The sequence below is a fragment of the Aspergillus clavatus genome, genomic scaffold (assembly GCF_000002715.2).
Source record: "Aspergillus clavatus NRRL 1 1099423829805 genomic scaffold, whole genome shotgun sequence".
Taxonomy (NCBI): Eukaryota; Fungi; Ascomycota; class Eurotiomycetes; order Eurotiales; family Aspergillaceae; genus Aspergillus; species Aspergillus clavatus.
The window spans coordinates 3,454,292-3,476,514 of NW_001517094.1; the positions used below are offsets into that span (position 1 = coordinate 3,454,292).

General features: G+C 51.3%; 8 protein-coding genes and 1 non-coding gene across 9 annotated transcripts, besides 1 other annotated feature; 5 read left to right on the forward strand and 4 right to left on the reverse strand.

Moving 5' to 3' along the window:
- Positions 1–438: 438 nt before the first annotated feature.
- On the reverse strand, positions 439–1,907 carry ACLA_029530 (retrograde cargo receptor ERV46; the record flags this gene model as incomplete). Its single annotated transcript, XM_001269649.1, has 3 exons — positions 439–1,381; positions 1,446–1,626; positions 1,715–1,907. 3 exons carry the CDS (start codon positions 1,905–1,907, stop codon positions 439–441), a joined length of 1,317 nt encoding a protein of 438 aa, XP_001269650.1.
- A 1,891-nt stretch (positions 1,908–3,798) lies between these two features.
- ACLA_029540 lies at positions 3,799–3,907 on the reverse strand. The gene has a single exon. It is a non-coding gene; the product is annotated as a tRNA-Met (tRNA).
- A 497-nt stretch (positions 3,908–4,404) lies between these two features.
- ACLA_029550 (mRNA export factor mexA) lies at positions 4,405–6,655 on the forward strand (the record flags this gene model as incomplete). Its single annotated transcript, XM_001269650.1, has 3 exons — positions 4,405–4,821; positions 5,020–6,540; positions 6,608–6,655. The coding sequence occupies 3 exons, from the start codon at positions 4,405–4,407 to the stop codon at positions 6,653–6,655; spliced, it is 1,986 nt and encodes a 661-aa protein (XP_001269651.1).
- A 582-nt stretch (positions 6,656–7,237) lies between these two features.
- Positions 7,238–9,936, forward strand: ACLA_029560 (putative GARP complex subunit Vps53; the record flags this gene model as incomplete). Its single annotated transcript, XM_001269651.1, has 3 exons — positions 7,238–7,313; positions 7,378–9,173; positions 9,238–9,936. 3 exons carry the CDS (start codon positions 7,238–7,240, stop codon positions 9,934–9,936), a joined length of 2,571 nt encoding a protein of 856 aa, XP_001269652.1.
- A 718-nt stretch (positions 9,937–10,654) lies between these two features.
- ACLA_029570 (60S ribosomal protein uL10) lies at positions 10,655–11,736 on the reverse strand (the record flags this gene model as incomplete). The annotated part of the gene is made up of 3 exons (XM_001269652.1): positions 10,655–11,352; positions 11,428–11,497; positions 11,563–11,736. 3 exons carry the CDS (start codon positions 11,734–11,736, stop codon positions 10,655–10,657), a joined length of 942 nt encoding a protein of 313 aa, XP_001269653.1.
- Positions 10,693–10,717: a microsatellite.
- A 411-nt stretch (positions 11,737–12,147) lies between the features above and the next one.
- trm82 (putative tRNA methyltransferase) lies at positions 12,148–13,747 on the forward strand (the record flags this gene model as incomplete). Its single annotated transcript, XM_001269653.1, has 3 exons — positions 12,148–12,575; positions 12,629–13,294; positions 13,354–13,747. 3 exons carry the CDS (start codon positions 12,148–12,150, stop codon positions 13,745–13,747), a joined length of 1,488 nt encoding a protein of 495 aa, XP_001269654.1.
- A 294-nt stretch (positions 13,748–14,041) lies between these two features.
- ACLA_029590 (uroporphyrinogen decarboxylase HEM12) lies at positions 14,042–15,320 on the forward strand (the record flags this gene model as incomplete). The annotated part of the gene is made up of 4 exons (XM_001269654.1): positions 14,042–14,096; positions 14,160–14,201; positions 14,275–15,198; positions 15,250–15,320. The coding sequence occupies 4 exons, from the start codon at positions 14,042–14,044 to the stop codon at positions 15,318–15,320; spliced, it is 1,092 nt and encodes a 363-aa protein (XP_001269655.1).
- Positions 15,321–15,444: 124 nt separating this feature from the next.
- ACLA_029600 (cytosine deaminase) lies at positions 15,445–16,040 on the reverse strand (the record flags this gene model as incomplete). The annotated part of the gene is made up of 3 exons (XM_001269655.1): positions 15,445–15,466; positions 15,547–15,812; positions 15,882–16,040. 3 exons carry the CDS (start codon positions 16,038–16,040, stop codon positions 15,445–15,447), a joined length of 447 nt encoding a protein of 148 aa, XP_001269656.1.
- Positions 16,041–17,584: 1,544 nt separating this feature from the next.
- Positions 17,585–19,017, forward strand: ACLA_029610 (type I HSP40 co-chaperone YDJ1; the record flags this gene model as incomplete). Its single annotated transcript, XM_001269656.1, has 4 exons — positions 17,585–17,620; positions 17,680–17,749; positions 17,819–18,634; positions 18,701–19,017. 4 exons carry the CDS (start codon positions 17,585–17,587, stop codon positions 19,015–19,017), a joined length of 1,239 nt encoding a protein of 412 aa, XP_001269657.1.
- Between the last annotated feature and the right edge of the window lie 3,206 nt (positions 19,018–22,223).

Genomic DNA, 22,223 nt, shown 5'->3' on the forward strand with positions numbered 1-22,223 from the left:
AAGAGTCCGTAGTGTGGTTCGGTTCGCCTATCGAGAACTTTATCTTTTAAACCATAGAAGACCGGCCTCGAACTCATGTTAAGAGACACTTTAGATGCTGAACTGATTCTGATCCACTCGATCTTTGGTACAGTAAGGTGATGGATGTACTGTCACACTTGGGCAGAAGACTTGCGGCTGCGAAATAGAAACACACAACGATTGCTAAAGTAGAATACCGGAAGAAACGCCTACGTGCCCCCTAGAACCCGCTATCACACGTCCCCCAGAACGAGTTAAAAGAGAAGAAAAAGTGTGAAAGGTTACATACAGCCGATGTACTATACTGTTTTTTCTAAACGTCGAGTTCGGGATGTAAGTTTGGTTTGGTGTTTTCTTTTTCTTTTTTATAATTTTTTTTTCCCCCTGGCTTCTGATTGTGGACTGGACTGGGGATATCTAGTTGGAATGCAACTTCTTCACACGCAAGGCACCCTCGTACAGACCACGGTCGATCGCCGCGGCAACGGTCAGCGTACCACCGATGATGGCGCAGACGCCCGTCAGGAAGCTGGAGAGGGTCTTTGGGCGGGCCTCGCGGTTGATGACCTTCATGGGGGAGATGTCGTAGTTGAAGAAGACGCCGGGGATACCGTTTGCGGCGTGCAGGCGTTCCTTGTGGCCCTCGTCCTCGGCGTCGCCGCCGCGCAGGGAGCGCTTGTGCGAGGTCACGGAGTACTGGTGCGTCTCGATGCTGCCGGAGGCGCCGTAGCCGATGCCGTGGGCGCCGAGGGGCGCCTTCTCGTAGGTGCTGTGGAGGGCGGAGGAGAAGAGCGGGTCCCAGCCGAGGGGCAGATAGGAGGTGGAGACGACCTTGACGAAGTAGACGAAATTGTAGGCCGGGTCGTTGGTCTCCTGGTGGGTGTTGTCGAGCGGGTTGGTATGGTGGTGGTCGGTCCACTGCCAGCGGGCGGACAGCTCGTCCGGCAGCTGGGGGCCGAAGCGCAGCTGGTGGATCTCGTGCTCCATGGTGTGCTTTGCATCGTCGGGGAGGTCGAGGTCGAAGTAGGCCTGTGTGTCGTGCACGTGGATGTTGCCGTTGGTGAAGCTGCGGCCGGGCGCGATGTGGAAGTTGCCCACGACCTTGTTCACGCGCAGCACACCCTCAAGCCGGCATCCTTCGCGGCGCTGCGCGTCAATGCGTGCCGTGTAGCCCTCGCGCTCGCACTGCTCGATGTTGGCGCCCTTGCCAAAAGCCCAGTTCTTGGCCGCATAGGCCTCCCGCACTTCGTCGCAGGTGTTGCAGCATCCCGGCTTGATGGCGCCAGGGAGAGGGTCGGCGCCGCCGCAGTCGCCGCAGTAGTTGGGATCGAGGTGTTTGGCGACCTCGTCTTTGGAATGTCTGTGAAATCGAAACGTCAGCGATGTTTTCACAGTATTCCTGGAGAAATTGAGGCACGTCTTACAGATCCAATGATCGGATGTCCAGCACATGGCCTCCCTCCGCAGGCGAGCTCAGGCGCACCTTGTTCACTCCGTGGGCCACCCCGACTTGCTGTTCGCCCGAGACATCCATCACGTCAAGGGTTACCAACTCGCACGGTAACCGAGGGAAAGTGATGTTCATATGAATTTCCATCCGCTCGCCTATTCCGACACCATTGTTCACGATCAGCTCGATTCCCTTCGGTCACCTCCTCTCTCATCCATCACCGAAATGCAGCGCTAATCGTACCTCTAGACTTGTCCACAACCAATTCCGGAAGAACCACCACCCTTCGATAATCAACCCATTCTCCCCAGACCAGATACAGTATGACGATTAGAGAGGCGATGGTGACGATGCCTCCGGAGGTGGTTCGGACGCGAGCATCCTCGACTGTTTTTGCGAAAGCATCAAGCCTCGTAAATCGGGACTTGGCAGGCATCTCTTCAATGTGCGACAATCATGTGGTCGCAAGCAGGAGTATGTTGAGCAATGGTTCAAGAATCGATCAGCAACCAGCTGGCTAGTGCCCGCACGGAGGGAATGTAGGGTAACGGAGCTATCGGAGTATAGAAGTGAGCTCAATTGCTTCCATCAAGCGTAAATGGAAGAGAACAAGGGAGAAACTCACATTTGGACAGGGTTAATGAGCGGAATGAACCATTGGCAAATGGCAGAATCAAGAGTTCGCGGGGCTTCACCTCTTGGACGCTTGCTTGATCTTTGGAACAGGCTGTCCTGATGAACCTCAAACAAACTAAACGATCACTGCCTCAGAGCGAGTTGCAGTTCGTACTTCGTAAGCATAATTGAAAGGGTAACGAGCGTAATTAATACACGATAAAGCGTGGGGGAAATGGTGTGTAAGTATCGGTATTACAAAAGGACAGAGAGCATTTGCTGATTGGTTAATTCAATCCATAGTTCCTCAGGCACCCGTTGACACCTGATCACGTGGCTTATACTACATCCTCCATGCTTTCTCTTATCTACTCCCTCTCTTCAACACCTGGCAGTCAGAACACTCGAGACCTTCATAACCTCAAGGACTACTGACCATCCCCGATGGGAAGCATGCATTATACTTCGTGGCGCCAGCCTTGGGTCTTGGTAAACTATCTCACGCGATAGGTTTCAACCCCGAGACAAAGAGAGCTGCGGTTCTGCCACTCATGGGTATTCAATTTCTTGCTGTAATATGACTCCCATTGGGCATGGATGTGTATACTGCTGCCATCGGAGGCGATACCGATTGACTTGACGTCTGAGCCGGGGGGGCAGGGGGGCAGGGGCATCTCACATCTATCGTCTTTTCCCTTCCCACACGATGCGGTGCTGGGGGAACGCCCGCCATATCTCTACGGGGACATGGAGGCAGTCGGGATAAAGTACCACCCTGCGCAGGGGCAGGTGCTCAACACCAAGGATGTGGTGCTTTGATCCAAGGCGCAGAACAACAACAGATCTGTCGAGTAACCCTTGACGTTGACCTTCACTCGGTCCGAGACGACCTCGTCAGCATTCGAGCATGCGCATGGCTTCGAGCTCAAGGTGGGGACCACCTGCGAGACCGGAAATCCATTTGTACTGGATAAGAAGGTCTGTACGGAGGTTTCCACCAAGCATGAGTTCAGGGTGGTTGGGTGAGACGACCATCAAGGTGACCATAATCGAGGCCCCTGTAAGGGGACCACTTCATACAAGAGTCGTTGTCAAGACTGTAGCGAAGCGCTCGGAAATGGATGTTCCGTATACCCTCACGTTGAAATTGAAGGCTTCCGGAATGGTCGTCACGTCTGACGGCACGTTCAAGGGTGTCACTCATTGGGACATCCATGATGATATTGAGGAGGAAACCCTCAAACGATGGACGATGTGGCTTGCCTGTTGCTCAACATAGTCTATTTTTGCGTTGGGATGCTCCTTCGATATTGCTGCCTATTGTGTTAGTCCTGAGGTATCTGTCAATATCAAGCTTGAGTGTAAGTTTGTTCCGATGGGGATATCAGGATATATGGAGTAACATCGCTGTCCTTGTTTTAGTAGATGGTTACTAGGCTCGCTTGAGATCCTGATCCAGTCAATCGAATATATATATAGAGTCCATATGGGAAAAAAACAGAAGCGGAACATACAGTATATGTGCACAAGATTCCAAGTAGGACCGAACTAGAGAAGTAGGGGAAAAGCTACGAGGCCAATCAGTGATAGGACCTTATATGGTCAGAATTGAACAGCACAGTCCATTGACGCTGACCAGCAAGGACATAAAAGTAGTGCAGTATATTGAATTTAAAAATGAAGGGGGAAAAAAAGAGAAAAGAAAAAAGAACTGCCTCCGGGGAGGATCGAACTCCCGACCTTGAGATGTCTCAGAAGTTGATCTTCTGATCATATTCTGTTATATGAGACTCACGTGATAACCAACTACACCACAGAGGCAATTGATATCTACAGCTGCAGGATTTGATATTATGAATGACCGTGGACTTTTTGTTATAGAAGGCGCCCACCCCATTGTACCAGGCACCAATCGGAGTTGCACTCAGGCACCAGCGACATCCAGAACAAACGGCACGTGACCGGGCAGGAGCCTGCGGAAATGCTTTCATTGATTCACGTCACCTTTTTTGTTCCTCGACTTTTGCTGAACAGTCTTCAAACCTCACTCAGAGGCTGCTCTCTCCCACTTTTTGTCCAATATTAATCGACACATCTACTCCTGCCTGCTTATTCCTCGCAATTAGCAGGTCCTTGTACTTGCTATATCCTCTTCTGATATTCCTACCCCTCGTCATTCTTTTTGTTGCATGTCGCATCGCTAAGTGGAACTCGGGTTCTCGAGGCGCACGGCGCTTTTTTCGCCTCTTCCTACCTCGAAACGGTCACCACTTTTCACCTTAAACCCCTCGATATTCTGTTCTCCTCAATTATACACCATGAAGGGCAAAGGCTCCCGTACTCGCTCCGGTGCTTCTGATCGCGGGGGAATTCGCAAGCGGGGTGCGACTCGGATTGACCGCGATGGTGACTTGTCAATGGATGGGGGTGCCGCTCGAGGTCGTGGAAAGAGGGCGCGCGGCGACAGTGGTCGTACCTCGACTGGTGGACGGGGTCCGACCCGGGATAGGGCATTAAATGCGATTCAGAAAGCGATTGCCAGCAATACGGACTCTCAGGCGAATATTCGACAGGGACCCCGTGGAGGAGGCTTGGAACAAGTTAGCGTTCGTGGCTGGAAACAGAGCAAAGCAGCGTCCAACCGTGATGGCGGCCTCGAAAGCCTTCTCGCCTTTCTCGAAAAGAAACTGTCTCCACCCGACTCGAAAACTGGCCCCCGCGCAAGAATATCCAAGGTATGTGCAACACCAGATTTGGCGGTCACCGACAGAAACACGCAACAGTCGTACTCTCCGGTCTGTTTTCGTTTTCACAGGGATGGTCATCCAGAACGACGATCAGCAATGCCTACAAATCGGTTTTCTCTTGAGCGTTTTATTTGTTTGGGTGACTGCGGTTTCAAGGTCTCTTAAGCCTTGCTAACTTTCCATTAGTCGCGGGTTGAAGGCGATTCTATCATTGTGTCTATCCGACCAGAGTTGTTGGATAGAATGCTCCAGCTCAATGGGTTTAGTTTTGCAGGTGCACCTCTCACGATCGAAACGTATGGGCAATCAGCGAATGGCATGGCGGATCAACCTATGCTATCGGACATCGCGCAAAGCGGCGGCGCTCCCTCAACGGCCGACACGAAGAGCAAGATGACTGCGATCTTGGGCAAGCGATACTACCAACAGACGAAATTGCTTGACCTCTCGAAACTGGGAAGCGACCCGGATCTCTTGGCCATGGGTATATTCAACAGCACCTCTACCGAGTCGAAATTTTTCCCGGCATTGATGAAAGTTTGGGAGATGAATTTTGATAATTCTACAACAAGGCGCGAGGCCGTCGAAAGTGTCAGCCTGGCGGACAATCAGCTCGCAAATATCGCAGTTGTCACAACCCTGGCCCAGACAATTCCAGACCTGAAAAACTTGGATCTATCGAATAACAGTTTCAAGGACGCCCAAGCTATGATTGGCTGGCGATGGAAGTTCCGGAGCCTCGAATTTCTCGACCTCACCGGAAACCCTTTCAGCGCCGACCCTACGTTCAAGGATACTATGATGAAGTGGTACCCGAAGCTACGGGTGCTGAACAACGTCGAGGTTCGAACTCTGGAGGAAATTGCGGCCCAGAAGAAGACACCGATCCCCGTCCAGCCGCCTCACTTCCTGGATGAAGGTCAAATCGGAGAGAACTTTGTCCGGGCTTTCTTCATGGGCTATGATAACGACCGCAACGACTTGCTCAACGGGGTTTACGATAATCGGTCCACTTTCTCCTTAAATGTCAACACATCTGCGCCAAGAGCTCAACAGACTGAGACCGCCGGATGGGATCCATATATCAAAAAGAGTCGAAATCTGCTCAAGATCAGCCATCTCCCGGCCAGGATGTCCCGTGCTTATGTCGGAGTGGAAAAGATTCGCGAGGTCTGGAATACTCTACCTAAAACCAAGCACCCTGAGGTGGTTGCTCAGCCGGAGCAATGGCTTATTGAATGTTTCCCGGTTCCTGGTCTTCCTGACCCTTCCGGGCAAAGTGGCACAGGAGTGGGTGGGCTTATGATTATGGTGCACGGAAAGTTCGAGGAACTTAGTGGTGGAAAAGTGGAAGTGCGGAGTTTTGATAGGACATTCATTTTGGGTCCTGGTGGAGGAGTCGGAGGCATCAGGGTAATCAGTGATGTTCTGTGTCTACGGGCCTATGGTGGCCATGAGGCATGGGTCCCCGAGACGCAAGCTCCGGTTCTGCCGGTTCAGCCTGCAGTGGTGCCGGCTGCTCCCCCGGTGGCACCTGAAGGATACGGTCTGCCGGTGCCTGGAAAGCCAGAAGCCCAGGTACAGCAGGAGCAGCTTGTGATGCAGATGAGCTCGAAAACAAACATGACCCTGCAATATTCCGAGATGGCGTTGTCCGGGAATGGCTGGAACATGGAGGCTGCATTGAAGAATTTCGAGCAACTCAAGGTAAGTTCTCATCAAGACTCTCCACGACCTTGACACACACCATGGCTGACTCACCTTCACCTTACAGGCACAAGGTACCTTGCCTCCAGAAGCTTTTCTTCCTGTGGCGGTCTAATATCCAGACGCCACGTCTCATTCTCCACGATAATTTGTCTCATATCTATTCCAAATGCGCCACAAGTCATAAGGAAGGTGGTCGCCTGGAGTACACAATTTATCCCTATCATATGGGTGGTTAGCTTTGCTGCATGGTTTTGGCGAATGGATTTGGCTTCAAGATCGCTATTTGGGGTCTATCTCATCTTATGTTGTTGTTTTCTTTTTTTTTTTTTTTGTCTCAGAGGAGTATTTCTTGATTAGGAGCTACGATATCATGTCCACATACATAGAAGGGAAATAAATATACATCAGCCGCACATTGCGCTTAAACATGCCATAGCTTTGATGGTCTAGAAGTAGTTGTTGATGAATGAATGCCTGAGCGCCAAGGCACACACCACCGTTCCCGCACTGGCGTTAAGTTATCAATAACAGCTTTCCGCAATCAACAATAATAGTACCCCAGAACCCCATCGCTCTCAAAACGCCTGTTACATCCTTTGATTCTGCTCACTGAGTCCTCGCTTGGGCAAGCGACAGATGCCTACTCGTCACAACTACAGCATGCGCCCAGCGAGTACACCGAAGAGCTAATGGAATGTCCGTCTCGACTCCCTCCTCTACCGGCCATATGCCGCCCAACGGCGCGGCGGATCTTGACCCGTTGGACGCCGGTAAGGCAATGCATCAATCCCTTGATTATTGGGTGATATATGCTAATGAGATGATATGGCCTAGCCGACTATGACCCAATTGACCATCTAAATACGATTTTCTCCCATCCTTCCACCCTCTCCTCCGTGTCCCACGTTTCCCAGACCCTCCGCGAATACGAAGACGAGCTCGACAATGACATCGCTGCGCTGGTGGAGGAGCAGGTCACCTCCAACGCGGAGAGCGTTGAGCGCATCCAAACAGCCAAGGCCGATCTCACCGAGCTCTTCAAAAAGATCGACGATGTGCGCGACCGCGCATCCAAGACAGAACAGGCGATCACGGAGATGACGGCGGACATCAAGCAGCTGGATAATGCAAAGAAGAACCTCACGCAGTCGATGACAGCGCTGAAGCGGCTGCAGATGCTCACGACGGCGTACGACCAGCTGCGGGCCTTGAGCAAGACGCGGCAGTACCGTGATTGCGGCCAGCTGCTGCAGGCCGTCATTCAGCTGATGGCGCACTTCAAGTCGTACCGCTCGATCGACCAGATCGCACTGCTGAGTCGCAACGTGGCGGATATTCAGCGGGAGCTGCTGGAGCAGGTCTGTGAGGACTTTGAGCTGGCGTTTGCGAAGGGCGAAGTGGCGCAGAAGCGGACGACGCTGTCGGAGGGATGTCTGGTCATGGATGCCCTGGGGGAGAGCGCGAGGTCCCGGCTGGTGACATGGTATTGCAACTTCCAGCTGCGGGAGTACCGACAGGTGTTTCGGAATAACGAAGAGGCGGGCTCGCTGGACAACATCTCCCGAAGATACTCCTGGTTCCGGCGCATCCTCAAGATCTACGATGAGGAGTATGCGGCCATCTTCCCGGCGGCGTGGAGAGTCAATGAGATCCTCGCCAACGTATTCTGCGAGGGAACGCGTGAAGACTTCAAGGGGATCCTTTCGCGGTCCGTACGGAATGGCCAGGCAATTGATGTCAATCTTCTACTTTCTTGTCTGCAGGAGACCCTTGACTTTGAGCATTCGCTTGAGCGACGCTTTGCGAGCCCGTCCCGTCCTTCCACCGATACCTTTGCCTCCACCGAGACGCCTGTCTTTGGCCAGGCGATCTCAGAGGCTTTTGAGCCGTACCTGAGCGTATGGGTTGAAGCCCAAGACAAACAGCTGGCTGCCTTTATCCCCAAGTACCGGCAGCAGCCGCTGCGGCCGCCGGATGAAGAATTCGACTCCAACATCGTGATCTCGTCTTCCACGGAACTCTTTACTTTCTATAGACATGCCTTCCAGCAGTGCGCGAAACTATCGACTGGCGCCAGTCTTGCGGACCTGGCCAAGGTCTTTGCAAAATACTTAGATCAATATGCACAGCAAGTGCTCCTCAACTACATAAGCGAGCGGCCGACAGGGCACACTCCATCAAATGTGCCGTCACTGGAGGACCTCATCCTGGTCCTCAATACAGCAGATTACTGTTACACCACTTGCAACCAGCTGGAAGAGAAAATCAAAGGCAGACTCGATAAAAACCTCGAGCAGAGCGTGGACCTGCAGAGCCAAGCCGACTCCTTCATGGGCATTGCCTCTGCCGCAATCCGTGGCCTTGTGCGGAAAGTTGAGATCAATCTGGAGCCCTCATGGCGCGAGATGCGCAATACGCCTTGGAATCGGCTTGAAGCTGTTAGTGATCAGAGCCCCTACGTGGTTGAGCTCGTGTCCAAGGCACAAAACACCTCCTCGGAAATCCTGCAGTTCCTACACAAGCAGCAATACGCCAGAGCTCTTGCCGACCATGTTGTCGAGCTAGTGTCCACGCAATTGATCTCGAATATTGCCCAATGCAAACCCATTTCAGAGACCGGGGCCGAACAGGTATATCCTCCACCTTTCATCTCCGTTTTGTGGCTTGACTAAGGATGTCTGACTCAACGCTTAGATGCTTCTCGACGCCTACACCCTCAAAACCGGCCTCTCGTCTCTCCTACCCGCACCGGCCCCCGCAAGCTTCGTTAAACGCGTTAACAGCAGCTTCTCCAAGATAGAAGCCCTCCTCAAGACCCTGCAAGTGCACCCTTCACCCCCCGAAGCCCTCGTCCAAGCATACCTCATCCACATCGCGGACCGCAACAACGCCAACTTCCGCAAAATCCTTGACCTCAAGGGCATCCGCAGCCGCCAGGAACAGAACCACCTTGTCGAACTCTTCCAGGTCCATCGCGCCTCCGATCGCTACGCCTCTAACCTCCAGTCAAGCAACCCAATCCTCTCAGCCATGCAGACCACAGCCCCTCCCACCGCTTCCTCCGTCTCCCAGGGCCTGGGCTTGGGAGCTGCCGCGTCCATCAGCGCCTCGAACCTCCCGACTCGCTTCGACCCGACCATGCTTGGGTCGGCGCTCATCTCCGCAGCGAAAGATGGAGTCGATAGATTCGGCACGCCCCTAAGTTCGTCGAGTGCAGCGAACCCCAGCGGCGCTGGTACCGGCGCAGCGTCTACTACGCCGTCTTCCGGCGCGGCCCAGGGACAAGGTCAGGTGGGGGAGACGGGTTCCAATCTCAACGAAAATCTGAAGAACATAGGGAAATTCTTCCGCCGGGATCTGGGCGGGTTTGGGGGCAGATTCGGGGGGAGTTGAGAGCTTTGTTGATTGTTTTTCTTATTCGTTTTTGTTCATATGCGTATAGATATCCCATTGGGGGTTGGGGGGGAAGGGGGGGGGATGTAAACTTTTCATACAAACAACTACGGATAGCATGAGCGTGGATACCAGAAGATATTCTTCTATGTGATATTAAACATCTGTTCTTGTATTGATTGACTGTGTAAAGTATTGTTGGCTTAATCGAGGAACTACGGCTGCCTTTACGGGAGCATTCCATCGGTCAAGTATTTCTACGCAAGGCAGGTTTGGAGATAATCCTGTAGTCACAGTTAGCATCAGTCATGTAAAACCGGTGCGTGATTTTGGCAAAAAAAAAGAGGCAAGGTAGAAGTGAGGCGTCATCAAAAAATTAGAGTGTTTGTTGTTGCGTGTTTTTGATCTTCAAAGCCACCCCGAGGGTAGCTACGAGTTAAAAATGGTATAATCATCCGCCAGGAGAAGGGAGAAGAGAGTTGTGGGAAGAGTGATTTGGTGCAAGATAATCAAAAGACAGAGATATCATGTCTTACCTGTTTACTCATCAACTGATAGTGGAGCGCGTCTACGTCCACATATCTAGATGAGTTGAGAATTTTCCATCATGTTCACCATGATCGTCATTTTTTTCATTAGCCCAATCAATTAAGATTGAACCGGGAATGTTCTAATACATGGCAACCAGAACCCGCGCACAAGACTTGTGACGAGTTGTTTAGTCGAAGAGACCGAAGCCCATGTCCTCATCGGACGCCTCCTCCTCCTCCTCCTTCTCCTCAGCAGCGGGAGCAGCACCGCCGGCAGCAGGGGCAGCGGCAGCGGCAGGAGCAGCGGAGGCGTAAGCGTCAGGGTTGGCGATACGGTCCTTGAGCTCCTCAATCTCGGGCCAGCTGTAGTCGGTCTCGACGGCAACGGCCAGAACCTTCTTGTAGCCGTTGACGAGAGAGTGGATGACGGAGGGCAGAGTGGGGTAGTTCAGGGCCAGGGAGACGGTGGTGATGGTCTGGATGGCGCTGGTGAAGGTAGCAAGGAGCTGAGACTCCTCGATGTCAAGGACATCGGAGCTGAAGCACTGGCCATCATCGTACACCTGGGTAATGGTCATACCGTAGGTGAAGGGAGAGATGTTCAGCATGTTCAGCAGGGTAGCCTCGGAGGGGCCGACCTTGGAACCAGCCTCAACGAGCTTCAGATCGGTGGTAATTTCGATGGTACCACGAGCAATCTTGGTGGGGACACCGAGAGCCTGGAAGAAAGAGGTCTTACCGGGTTCCATACCGGTGTTACCAGCGGGAACCCAGACATCATCGGGAGCGATGGCACCAGCACGAGCGGGAGCAGCGACACGGTTGGCCAGAATCTTGCTCTTGACGTCCTTAAGATCGCCGTTGGTGAAAATGAAACCAACGTTGCCTACGGAGCACCCAAATTAGCCATTTGTTCCTTTCAGATTTAGAATTTCACAATTGTTAAATCGAATAGGCTTACCCTTGACGAAAGGAAGCAGACGCTCGTACTCCGGGTTGTCGGTGACGAAGCCCTTGATGGCACGGCGAACCTGGATTCATTGTCAGACGACCGTTTCCTTTTTCTAGACGCAGAATTGAGCCGGATTCAACATACCATGGTGTTCTTGCCCATCAGGACAACAGCCTCACCACGGAGGGAGACACGGATCTCGTGCATCTGCTGAGAGCTGACATTGTCGACACCGACAATGAAGACGGTCTTGTACTCATCGAGAAGGTTCTTAAGCTTCTCGAAGTAAGCGGCCTTGGTAGCAGACTTGCCCCCCATTTCTTCTTTAGTTCAATGAAGATAGGTTATTTAAGGGCAAGGGATATTTTCGTGTGATTTGGAGTTGTCCGATGGGAATCGTGACGTTGGAAGTTCATCAAAAGAATTTCCGCCGGCTGCGATTTTGGGGGAATTCTTCGTGTGGATTCGCGAAGCGAGCCGGTCACGTGGACTCCACCCGTCGCGGTGCAAAAATGCCCCATACAGCGTTAGGGCCGGCTTCGGTGTATATGGCGTGTAGTTGGGAACTTGTGCTTGTTTGCTCTGGCATTGCATAAGTCCAAATCTAGGCCGGATAGCTATCCACGGACCATTTGCCCGACTCTTTTTGCTGTATTGGTGCTACGGAGTTCTTTACCTTCTTTTGACGCATCTATATCTGCAACTGTTCTCAAGGTTATATCTTCCAAAATGGCTGCGACATTCCAGTATCCTTTCCAATGTATCAAATCCGTAGAGCGACGGAATTCTGGGAGACAGTTGATCATTGGCTCTGCTGGACCAAAAATCTACACCTACGCTGCTGAGACTGGCGAACGCCTCGGTATCTGGCCAGAGACCGCCAATACGGCAGAAGCCAAGGCTGCCCCCAGCACCACGGGCGAGGAACCGCCTGAGAAGAGGAGGAAGGTGTCTCCGCCTCCAGACCAGAAACCTGAAGATTCAGAGCCAGCCAGTCAGAAATCAAGGAAGCCGGAGGCCTCGCCGGCTTGGTCAACGATTCCCATCCTGGCCGTGTCCGCTGATGGAGAGTATGTGGTTGCGGTCACTGCTGAAGACAAATGCATTCGTGTCTTCGAGGTAGAAGAAAATGGTGCTCTCAAGCAATTGAGCGAACGGTAGGCTTAGCGCTGGCGCTTCATACTAGACTCCGTGCTTACACTTCTTATAGACAAATGCCAAAGCGGCCCAGCGCAATTGCCTTGGCCGATGATGATAGAACCATTCTGTGCGGTGATAAGTTTGGAGATGTCTATTCCTTGCCACTCATCGACACAGGGAAGGGATCTGTTGCACCCAGGGCTCCTGCTAAGGTCAGGCCAGACCAGCCAGCAGCAACAACTCTTACTGTTCACAGTAAGCGAAACTTGGCCTCGCTCGAGCAGCAGTTGCGGCATTATGGTCAGAAAGACAAAAATTCTGCAGAGGAGAAGCCTAGTTCTACGTTTGAGCATCATCTACTCCTTGGGCATGTGTCGATGCTCACAGATTTGATCTGCGTATCGATCCCGATGGATAGTTCATCTGAGAAGAAGCGATCCTACATCCTGACTGCGGACCGGGATGAGCACATCCGCGTATCCCGGGGTCCTTCTCAGGCGCATATTATTGAGAATTACTGCCTGGGACACACTTCATTCGTCAACAGTCTATGCATTCCTCAATGGGCACCAGAGTATCTCGTCTCTGGAGGCGGTGACAACTACTTGCTTGTGTGGAGATGGAATGAGGGCCGTATCGTACAAAAGGTCCCACTAGTCGACGAGACCTCGGATTCTGAAGTGGCTGTTCGTGGGATTTGGGTCACAGATAAAATGGTACTTGTTGCAATTGACGGGTAAGTCAAAACACATCTGATGCACCCATGGAAAAAACGATCTGATTTGTTCGTTCCAGGTCTGCAAAACTTTTGTGCTTCACACTTGAGTCCGATGGCACGATGAAGGCACAGAACTCGATCCAGGCGTCTGGAAACGTGCTCGACCTGACGATTTCCAGCAAAGACAGCGCAGTTCTAGTGTCAGTTGATGCGGTCCATGTGGCTGGCTCGACGCAAGAATGGCGAGCAACCCCTTCTTCTTCCTCGACTCTTATTGAAGCGTTCCGCTTGAAGTCAGACACGGAAAATGTCGAATGGGAACCGATGTCTGAGGCTATCACTTCACAAGTCAATTCTCAAGGCACATCGGAAATATCCGCAACCCTGGAAGAGAAGCAGAAGAAGGAACTCAATGATGCATTGTATAGCTCGGGAAATCTGCGGAAAAAGAACCTGGGAGAGGACGAGTGAAGTATGAAACAATTGTAGTATAGATTTATGATCAGCGAATACATAATTCAGACTCGGCATTTATAATATATTGCTCCCTTCGGGTAGATAGTAGTAGTTAGTTAACTAGTTGAAGGTTGAAGAACGCAAACTTCTCGACCTCTGGGCAACATCTTGGGAGAGAACCGTTGGCGGAACCCGCGCTCTCAATGGCCCGAGGATCCGACCCGTGAGACTTGAGTATATCACCCCTCCTCAGGCCATCTTTTTTTTTTTTTCTTTCTTGATCTAAAGACATATATTCACTTCTTCAAAATGCAGGAAAAATTCGAGCCATTAAAGAACGACCTTCTGCTCAGAGCCGCGAGAGGTATTAGGAACTCAGATAATCTGGGTGCTCGCAATTGAGGAGGCTGACTGATGTAATTCCCAGGCGAGCAAGTCCCGCGCCCACCAATATGGGTTATGCGGCAGGGTAAGTCGCCCAGAGTCAAATATTTCCTTTGACCTATCTCCCACCTCTCGTTACTGACTGGTTTTCATTTCAGCCGGCCGCTACCTCCCGGAATACCATGAAGCCAAAGCGAACCGCGACTTTTTCGAATGCTGCCGCACCCCGGAAATCGCATCCACGCTGACTCTCCAGCCCATCGAGCGGTATGAGGGGCTGATTGATGCCGCTATCATCTTCTCGGATATTCTGGTCATCCCCCAAGCGATGGGAATGCAGGTTGAGATGGTGGACAAGAAGGGCCCCCACTTTCCGGAGCCGCTGAAGTCGCCCGACGACGGACAATACGAGAAGGTGATGCAGAAGGAGGTGGATGTTAAGGAGGAGCTGGACTATGTGTACAAGGCCATCACCCTCACTCGGCACAAGCTGAAGGGCCGGGTGCCTCTGATCGGCTTCTGCGGCGCGCCGTGGACTCTGCTGTGCTACATGGTTGAGGGCGGCGGCACCAAGATGTTTGTGCAGTCGAAGACGTGGATCTACAAGTATCCCAAGGAGTCGCAGGCGCTGCTGCAGAAGATCGCCGAGATCTGCGTTGAGTATCTGGCTTTGCAGGTCGCGGCGGGAGCACAGCTGGTCCAGGTGTTTGACTCGTGGGCCGGAGAGATGTCTCCTGCGACCTTCAAGACCTTTGCGCTTCCGTATCTGCGGTACATCTCTGCTAATCTCCCCAAGAAGCTTGATGAGATGGGTCTGGAGCGGGTTCCCATGACGGTCTTCGCCAAGGGAGCGTGGTATGCTCTCGAGGATCTCTGTGAATCCGGCTACAACGTTGTCGGCCTTGACTGGCTGCATGATCCTGCCGAAGCTATGAACATTGCCAATGGTCGGGTAACGATCCAAGGCAATGCTGATCCTGGTGTGCTCTACGGTGGCCGCGCAGCTATCACTGAAGCCGTTGAAATCATGGTCAAGGGCTTCCGGGGTGGCAAGCAAGGGTGGATTGCGAACTTGGGCCACGGTAATTTTTGACAAACCTCCTCTTTCAACTTCAATTGCTAAAAAACGGCAGGTATCACGCCTTTTGTAAAACCGGATGACCTCAAGTTCTTCTTCGAGGAGATCCACCGTTTGACGGTATAGACGACATCGACACTATTCATGAGAAATTGATCTTCGCCATTATAAAAAAAGCTAGCCTATTTACATGTCATATAACGGGAAAGGTGTGTCCCAATGGGGAAGCGTTATGTTGAAATTGATAGATTTAGACGGCAATATCCTCATTCCTGCAATGAAACGATGAGCATCAGAATACGGGACCGTGCGAGAGCCCCAGATTAGGACGGAAAGTAGGGCTCAAACTTACCAAAGCTCTGGTTTCTCCTTGATGAATGCCCCCATAAATTCCTTGCACTCCTCGTTATCCAAAACAACCACTTCCCTACCCCGGCTCAGCAGATACTCCTCTCCACCCACGAAGTTCTTGTTTTCCCCGATGACGACTCTCTTGACATTGTACAGTATGCACGCGCCTGTGCACATATCGCAGGGCGACAGAGTGGTGTACATTGTTGCGCCCTCGTAGGCCGAGCCGGGAAGACGGCCGGAGTCCTCCAGAGCAGCCATCTCAGCCTACAGCAGTCAGTAAGCCACAGCTGCTCCGGGCAAGCCAGAGTCAAGCAGCAAGTGAAGTGCACTGACGTGTAAAACTGCGCTTCCCTTCTGAACACGCATGTTGTGTCCACGGCCAAGGATCTTGCCGTCCTTTGAGACCAGGGCTGCGCCGATGGGCACTCCACCCTCCGCGAGGCCCTTCTTCGCCTCTTCCACGGCGGCAATGAATCCAGGGTCCTGCTCCATATCTAAAGGATAGTCGTACAATATTGATCACAGAAAGAAAGAATTTACTAAACCTTGGAAGCAAGCTGGAAGCAAGGATTGTATTCTGATTAAGTAGTTCAATGTTTGGATGGTAAGTGGGGCCATTATCGCGATAGCACTGATAACTCCAGATAGATAGCTGAGGAGCATTCAACTACAGAATGATAAGGAGAATGGAGCTTTGATATGGCTCGCTTGTACATATCTAGATGATAACCGGTCCAGAGTTCAAGAAGTAACTGAGCTATACCTCATACTTTACTCAGATAGACCAAGGCGACGATGCCATATGAGTTCAATTTCATTAGTTTCCCCTCCTTTTTTACTCAGACTATCTGTTATCGATAAGAGCATCCCTATGCCGCTTGGAGTAAGAGACGAGGGCACTTCCCTAAACATAAATAGATATATCATCTTTGGCATCAGCCTGATGGTGAGACATAGAAGTCTTTTCACTTTTGCCTGACTTCGCCTCCTTATTAATTCGCAATGGGTTTCCCAAGATACAATGATGGTGAAACTGTTTACGCAGACAGGTTGGTAACAATCTGATAGAAGCCAGAAGAAGGCTAAGAGGAAGGCTGCACACCTCAATTGGTAAAAATTACAGATCAAGGCAGTGGAACACCGTCGAAAATTACATACAAACAAACAGCATTACGCAGCCAAATAGGTAATATCGATGCTCTTCATACTGACATACTGAGGGCCTGTCACAAAACAGAGACAATACCAAGTCTCACTCAGCCATCGAAGCTGGTGGAAAGCCGCAGAACTGGATCGAAAGCAGTCGAAGAACGCTCGGGCCATGGATTCAGGCTGTGACGGAGTCAGTCGAAGCAGCGAGAAGATGGAATGAATGGAAGCTTCTTTGGCTCTGTACGCCTTGACAGGCGCAATTTCGCTTTCCTGTAGAAAAAGCGTAAGACGAGCAGACCTTTTTTCTTCTTCTTCTTCTGCTTCATTTGGATGTGTAGACATATATTCTCTTGATCCTCTTCTTTTTTCCTCTCAACCTCTCGGAGTTCTGCGTTATCATATCTCCGGTTTGAAATACGCAAATCTTTTCCATTGGGGAAGAAAAGCTTGGCGTATCAGAAAACCAGCCTTTGTCAGTGGATCAATACCTAGATTATACAGCCCAGGGCTCTGCGGTGTCCGTCGGTAATCGGATTACATAAATTACGAGTTCCAGCCTGAGCAGCCGCCTCGCCGCTCCTGTCTTGATAATAATCTCGGGACTTCTCCAATCCCTCAGAGCCTTCCTTCTCATCCATTTTCCAGTCCCACCTTTAATTCCTCTATATTTGCGATCTAACTCATTGGACCCTTTCTACGCCTCTCCTTTACCTCCCCCTCCCCTTGCAACTTTTCTTCGCCTGGCCAAATTCTACTTGGACCTCCGTTGTCGTTTAAAAAAAAAGTTTCTGTTGTTGTCGCCAGTCTCAACCGGACGGCATTTCTCGTCAATTTTTTTTTCCTCCCCCTTTCTTCGAAGAAGGTTCATTTAGACACATATCACAATGGTCAAGGACACTAAGCTCTATGACACCCTCGGGGTAGGCGACAACAGACGCTTTTGCTTGTGGGAGTTGAGATTGACGTGCGTTTCGTCTAGGTTCCCGAGACGGCCTCTGAGGCTCAACTGAAGTCGGCCTACAAGAAGGGTGCCCTCAAGTACCACCCAGGTACGTTCATTTACTTGAACCCACATAGGAAAGTGGATAGAACATGAGGTTTTGACGAGTCCTCCACAGACAAGAACGCCAACAACCCGGAAGCCGCCGAGAAATTCAAGGAAATGTCCCACGCTTACGAGGTTCTCTCCGACCCCCAGAAGCGTCAGATCTACGATCAGTATGGTGAGGAGGGTCTGGAAGGCGGTGCCGGTGGTGGCATGGGTGCTGAGGATCTCTTCGCTCAGTTCTTCGGTGGTGGCGGTGGTTTCGGCGGTATGTTCGGTGGGGGCATGCGGGATCAGGGCCCCAAGAAGGCTCGCACCATCCATCACGTTCACAAGGTCAACCTGGAGGATATCTACCGCGGCAAGGTCTCGAAGTTGGCGCTGCAGAAGTCCGTCATTTGCGCTGGCTGCGATGGCCGTGGTGGTAAGGAAGGTGCCGTCAAGTCCTGCACGGGCTGCAATGGTTCCGGTATGAAGACGATGATGCGCCAGATGGGACCCATGATCCAGCGATTCCAGACTGTCTGCCCCGACTGCAACGGAGAAGGAGAGATCATCCGCGAGAAGGACCGCTGCAAGCGCTGCAACGGCAAGAAGACCATTGTTGAGCGCAAGGTCCTCCACGTCCATGTCGACAAGGGTGTGAAGAACGGCCACAAGATCGAGTTCCGCGGTGAGGGAGACCAGATGCCTGGTGTACTCCCTGGCGATGTGGTATTTGAGATTGAGCAGAAGCCTCATCCCCGATTCCAGCGCAAGGACGACGATCTGTTCTACCATGCTGAAATTGATCTCCTTACCGCTCTCGCCGGTGGATCCATCAACATTGAGCATCTCGATGAGCGGTGGTTGACCGTCAACATCGCCGCTGGCGAGGTTATCACTCCTGGTATGTATCCGGTCATTTTCAGCGTCTGACGTGGTTGGTTGAATGCTAATCTCATCTTTTCCATAGGTGCGATCAAGGTGATCAAGGGCCAGGGTATGCCATCTTTCCGTCACCACGACTTCGGCAACCTGTACATCCAATTCGACGTCAAGTTCCCCGAGAAGGACCAGCTCCAGAACCTCGACCTTCTGGAGAAGGTTCTGCCTCCTCGCATGGAGCAGCCCCAGGCCCCCGCTGATTCGATGGTTGAAGACTTCAAGTTGGAGGACATCGACGCCAGCGAAGGCTCGCAAAGACGGGCCCACGGTGCTGCCGGCAGCATGGATGAGGATGATGAAGACGTTCCTCCTGGTGGTGAGAGAGTGCAGTGTGCTTCTCAGTAAAAGAGGGGGCGCTTTGGTCTGGCCATTGCAGTTGATGTGCCAGTGCAACTTTTTTTGCACGTCGCTTATGATACCATGTGGGGATTCATTCCCGGTACACTTCGGTTTTCTACGTTTCTGACCCTAATGATTTGCTTTGCGAATGGCGTTGCTCTCATGAAGACCCGGGAGATGACAATGGAGAGAAATTTCTCTTGTTCTTTCTTCTTCCTTTTTCCTTTTTTTTCTTCTTTCATACCTCAGATTCCCTTGCATAGGATGTTTCTTGTTGTTTCGTGGGAAAGGGAGCATTGATGATGTGGGTGTTGTCTTTTTCCATCGGAGAACCGGCTCGCTGCGAGAGATGCCGCGGGACTGGTTCGTTCCTGTCACGTTTATAGACTACAATGCGGATTTGGGTATCATGGTCATGCTTTTTTTCTTTTTTTCTTCTCCTGAGTCAGGACTGTAATGGCACAAGTAGAGCTCACCACGGCGGAGATAAAGAGTAGCCCCGCATTTCTCTTGCTTGGGCACTGGTCAACAGCGTACGATAGATACAAGCATTAAGCAGGTTGCTGTCTATACCTGCGTGGTGTCAAGAGATATATGCTGAAGATAATGGATATCATCCGGTCACAAAGAACGATTTGTCTCTCCAAGTGAACTCTCCGAACTAGGTATCGTACCAGCATTCAAGACCTACAAAGAGAGGAATCCCTGTATGGATGCCGGCTCGGCCTGTAGAGAACACCGTATCTTGCTAGGTTAGGGCCAAACAACGCCTACTATGGGAATGGAAATCTGACTGATTCCCAGAAACATTGGGGGATGTGAGGGGGAGGACATCAGTGCTGATATGGGAGGGGGCGCGAATCCAACACCTTGCGGGGTGTTTGAGCCTAGAGGGGGGAAAAGGTCCAGTATATCCGTAGAAAACTCGCTTATCGATGCGCTGTGGTCGGACTCGGATGACCTCGTCGTACTCCGTACATATTCCCGGCTGCCTGCAGACCGTCAGACGAAATTTTGCCTTGCGGCCCTGTGCTGCACAGTGCACCGGGGGGGGGGGGGTGGAGATCCCAAGTTCCTTCGATCCCGCGCAACCGCGAAGGAGTAGGGTCAGAAGAGACTGGCAGTCTGGCACATTGGGAATGGGATAAGACTATCCTGCATCGACCGCCACGTGGATGGAGCCCGGAGATGATCGATCTCCTGCGCAGCTCGCTTGAACCGTGTTCTTTTTTTATTTATTTTTTATTTTTTTTATTTTTTACTCTCTTTCTTTCATGTACGAGAAATGCTCGCGGTTCTTTTGAATAAGTCGCACGCACGAGGGCAGCTCCATGGCCTTGGCGGGTAGGATCAGCAGCGCCTAAGCTCAGCTGCTGGGACGCCAACTCCCAGATCCAAAGGGGGGAGAGGCAGGATCTGTCTCGCTTGTGGTTGCCTTTTCCATTCCCTTGCCCCTTATGAGGTTTCAGGGATTCGATGGATGGCTCATCCGCCGTCATGAGCAATGAGCCATGCTCTGTCTGGTGCTTGTGAGGGCGAGCAGACCGGCGACTGGTTTGGTGCTACCGTGATCTGGATAGGTGTGGTTCGATAGTCAGGCAGTGAAGCGATGCGGCGACTCGTATATGCTGTGAGCCTGTGCGACTGGAGCTTAGACGGGGGGTAAGGCCACGGGACCATAGCGTCGGACCATGCAGTCCTTTGTAAGTACTAAGTAGGTAGCATTATCAACTCATTTCCGCGGCATCAGCAACCATCATACGGCGGCGGGTGAGGCGATGTGATGACAGACGAGCTGGTTAAGGTGAGATGCATCTTCCCAGGCGTTTGGGGCCGCGGCGGCTGACGGGATGAGCTGGTTCAAATAGGAGAAGGGAGATGCTGGGCTGTGATAAGATGGTGATGATGTGATTTCGATCTTGATGGTGTCAGAGTGGGGAAGATTACAGTGTAGGTTGATTCCTCAATTCAGGAAAAGCTTTTTTGGGTTCTGACGCCAGACGGTGGTTTCTTGCATTCTCGTTATCCGCAGTTGCCTGCCTTTTGATATATTTGAGACTTGAAGTATCGAGCAGGGGAAGGCGTTCACCAAAGTCATTTTTGATCTAACCGGAGGGACAAAGTATGGAGGGATTCGACTTGTTGATTATTGAATGAAATCACCGCTATTGGGTTTGATTCTTGCAGTAGTTACTGTAAGAGTGTACCTACGTACTCCTACCTACTGCTACTGTAAGTGCTAAGTAAGATACTCCCTGGAGTCAGCACAGACTCTCTCTCCGAGTCAAGAAGTTCGAGATTTTTAAGATTAAAGGTGGTCATAAAAGACTATCATCCTTCCTGCAGACTGCAGCAACCCCCACATTGGCCGCTTACACAGTAAAGCTTTCTACCTCTGTCCTCTGGTTATAGAGTAGTACTAACTACTAAGTAGCAGTAGCCTAGTAGGACAGCAGTAATCAGTATACATCCGTAGTAAATACAGGTCCTGAATCTGATGATCTGATCATATCCACCAGCAAATCCACCGATAATAGTTTAGTACAAAAAGGTAATTACCAACTGGCATTTGCAATTTGCACAATAAACACTCTGCAGAATAATAATCAATAATCAATAGTCAATAATCATTATTTATAATATTGTTTGGTGAAGATGCAAATTGCACAGGTGGTGCACACTGCATATGTGGACTGTCCGACTGATGGACTGAAGAAGCTTTGTCATCTTTCACCATCACTGCAGCCGATGGCGTGTTCTACCGCGTTTCCTATTGGTTCGTGGGCTTTTGTGGAGTTTGGAGGAATCTGCAGCGGATGATGTCGTGCTGAGCACTGTGACTGGCTGAGCTTCAAAGCGGTGAGATCTTTGAGGCTGGAGAGTGGAGAGTCAAGCGGCAGTTCTCCACTCAGTCTTGGCATTTACGACTCCAGCGAAAGTTAGTTTGTACTTACTACTTAGTAGTAGTAGGTTAGATAGACTTCGACCTCTCTCTATCAGAACTACGAGTCCTGTCTGTTTAGCGAGTGCGAAAAGGTACACTGTCGCCCATCGTGGTGAATTTTGAGCGTACTTGTGGCAATATCCCCTACTACTGAAGACGGTGACAACATCGCTGGGAATCATATCCTATCATGAGTACCTACTGCTATGTCAATATCATCCAGATCGTACCTATCCAGATTCTAGATAGACACAGATTCTACTACTCT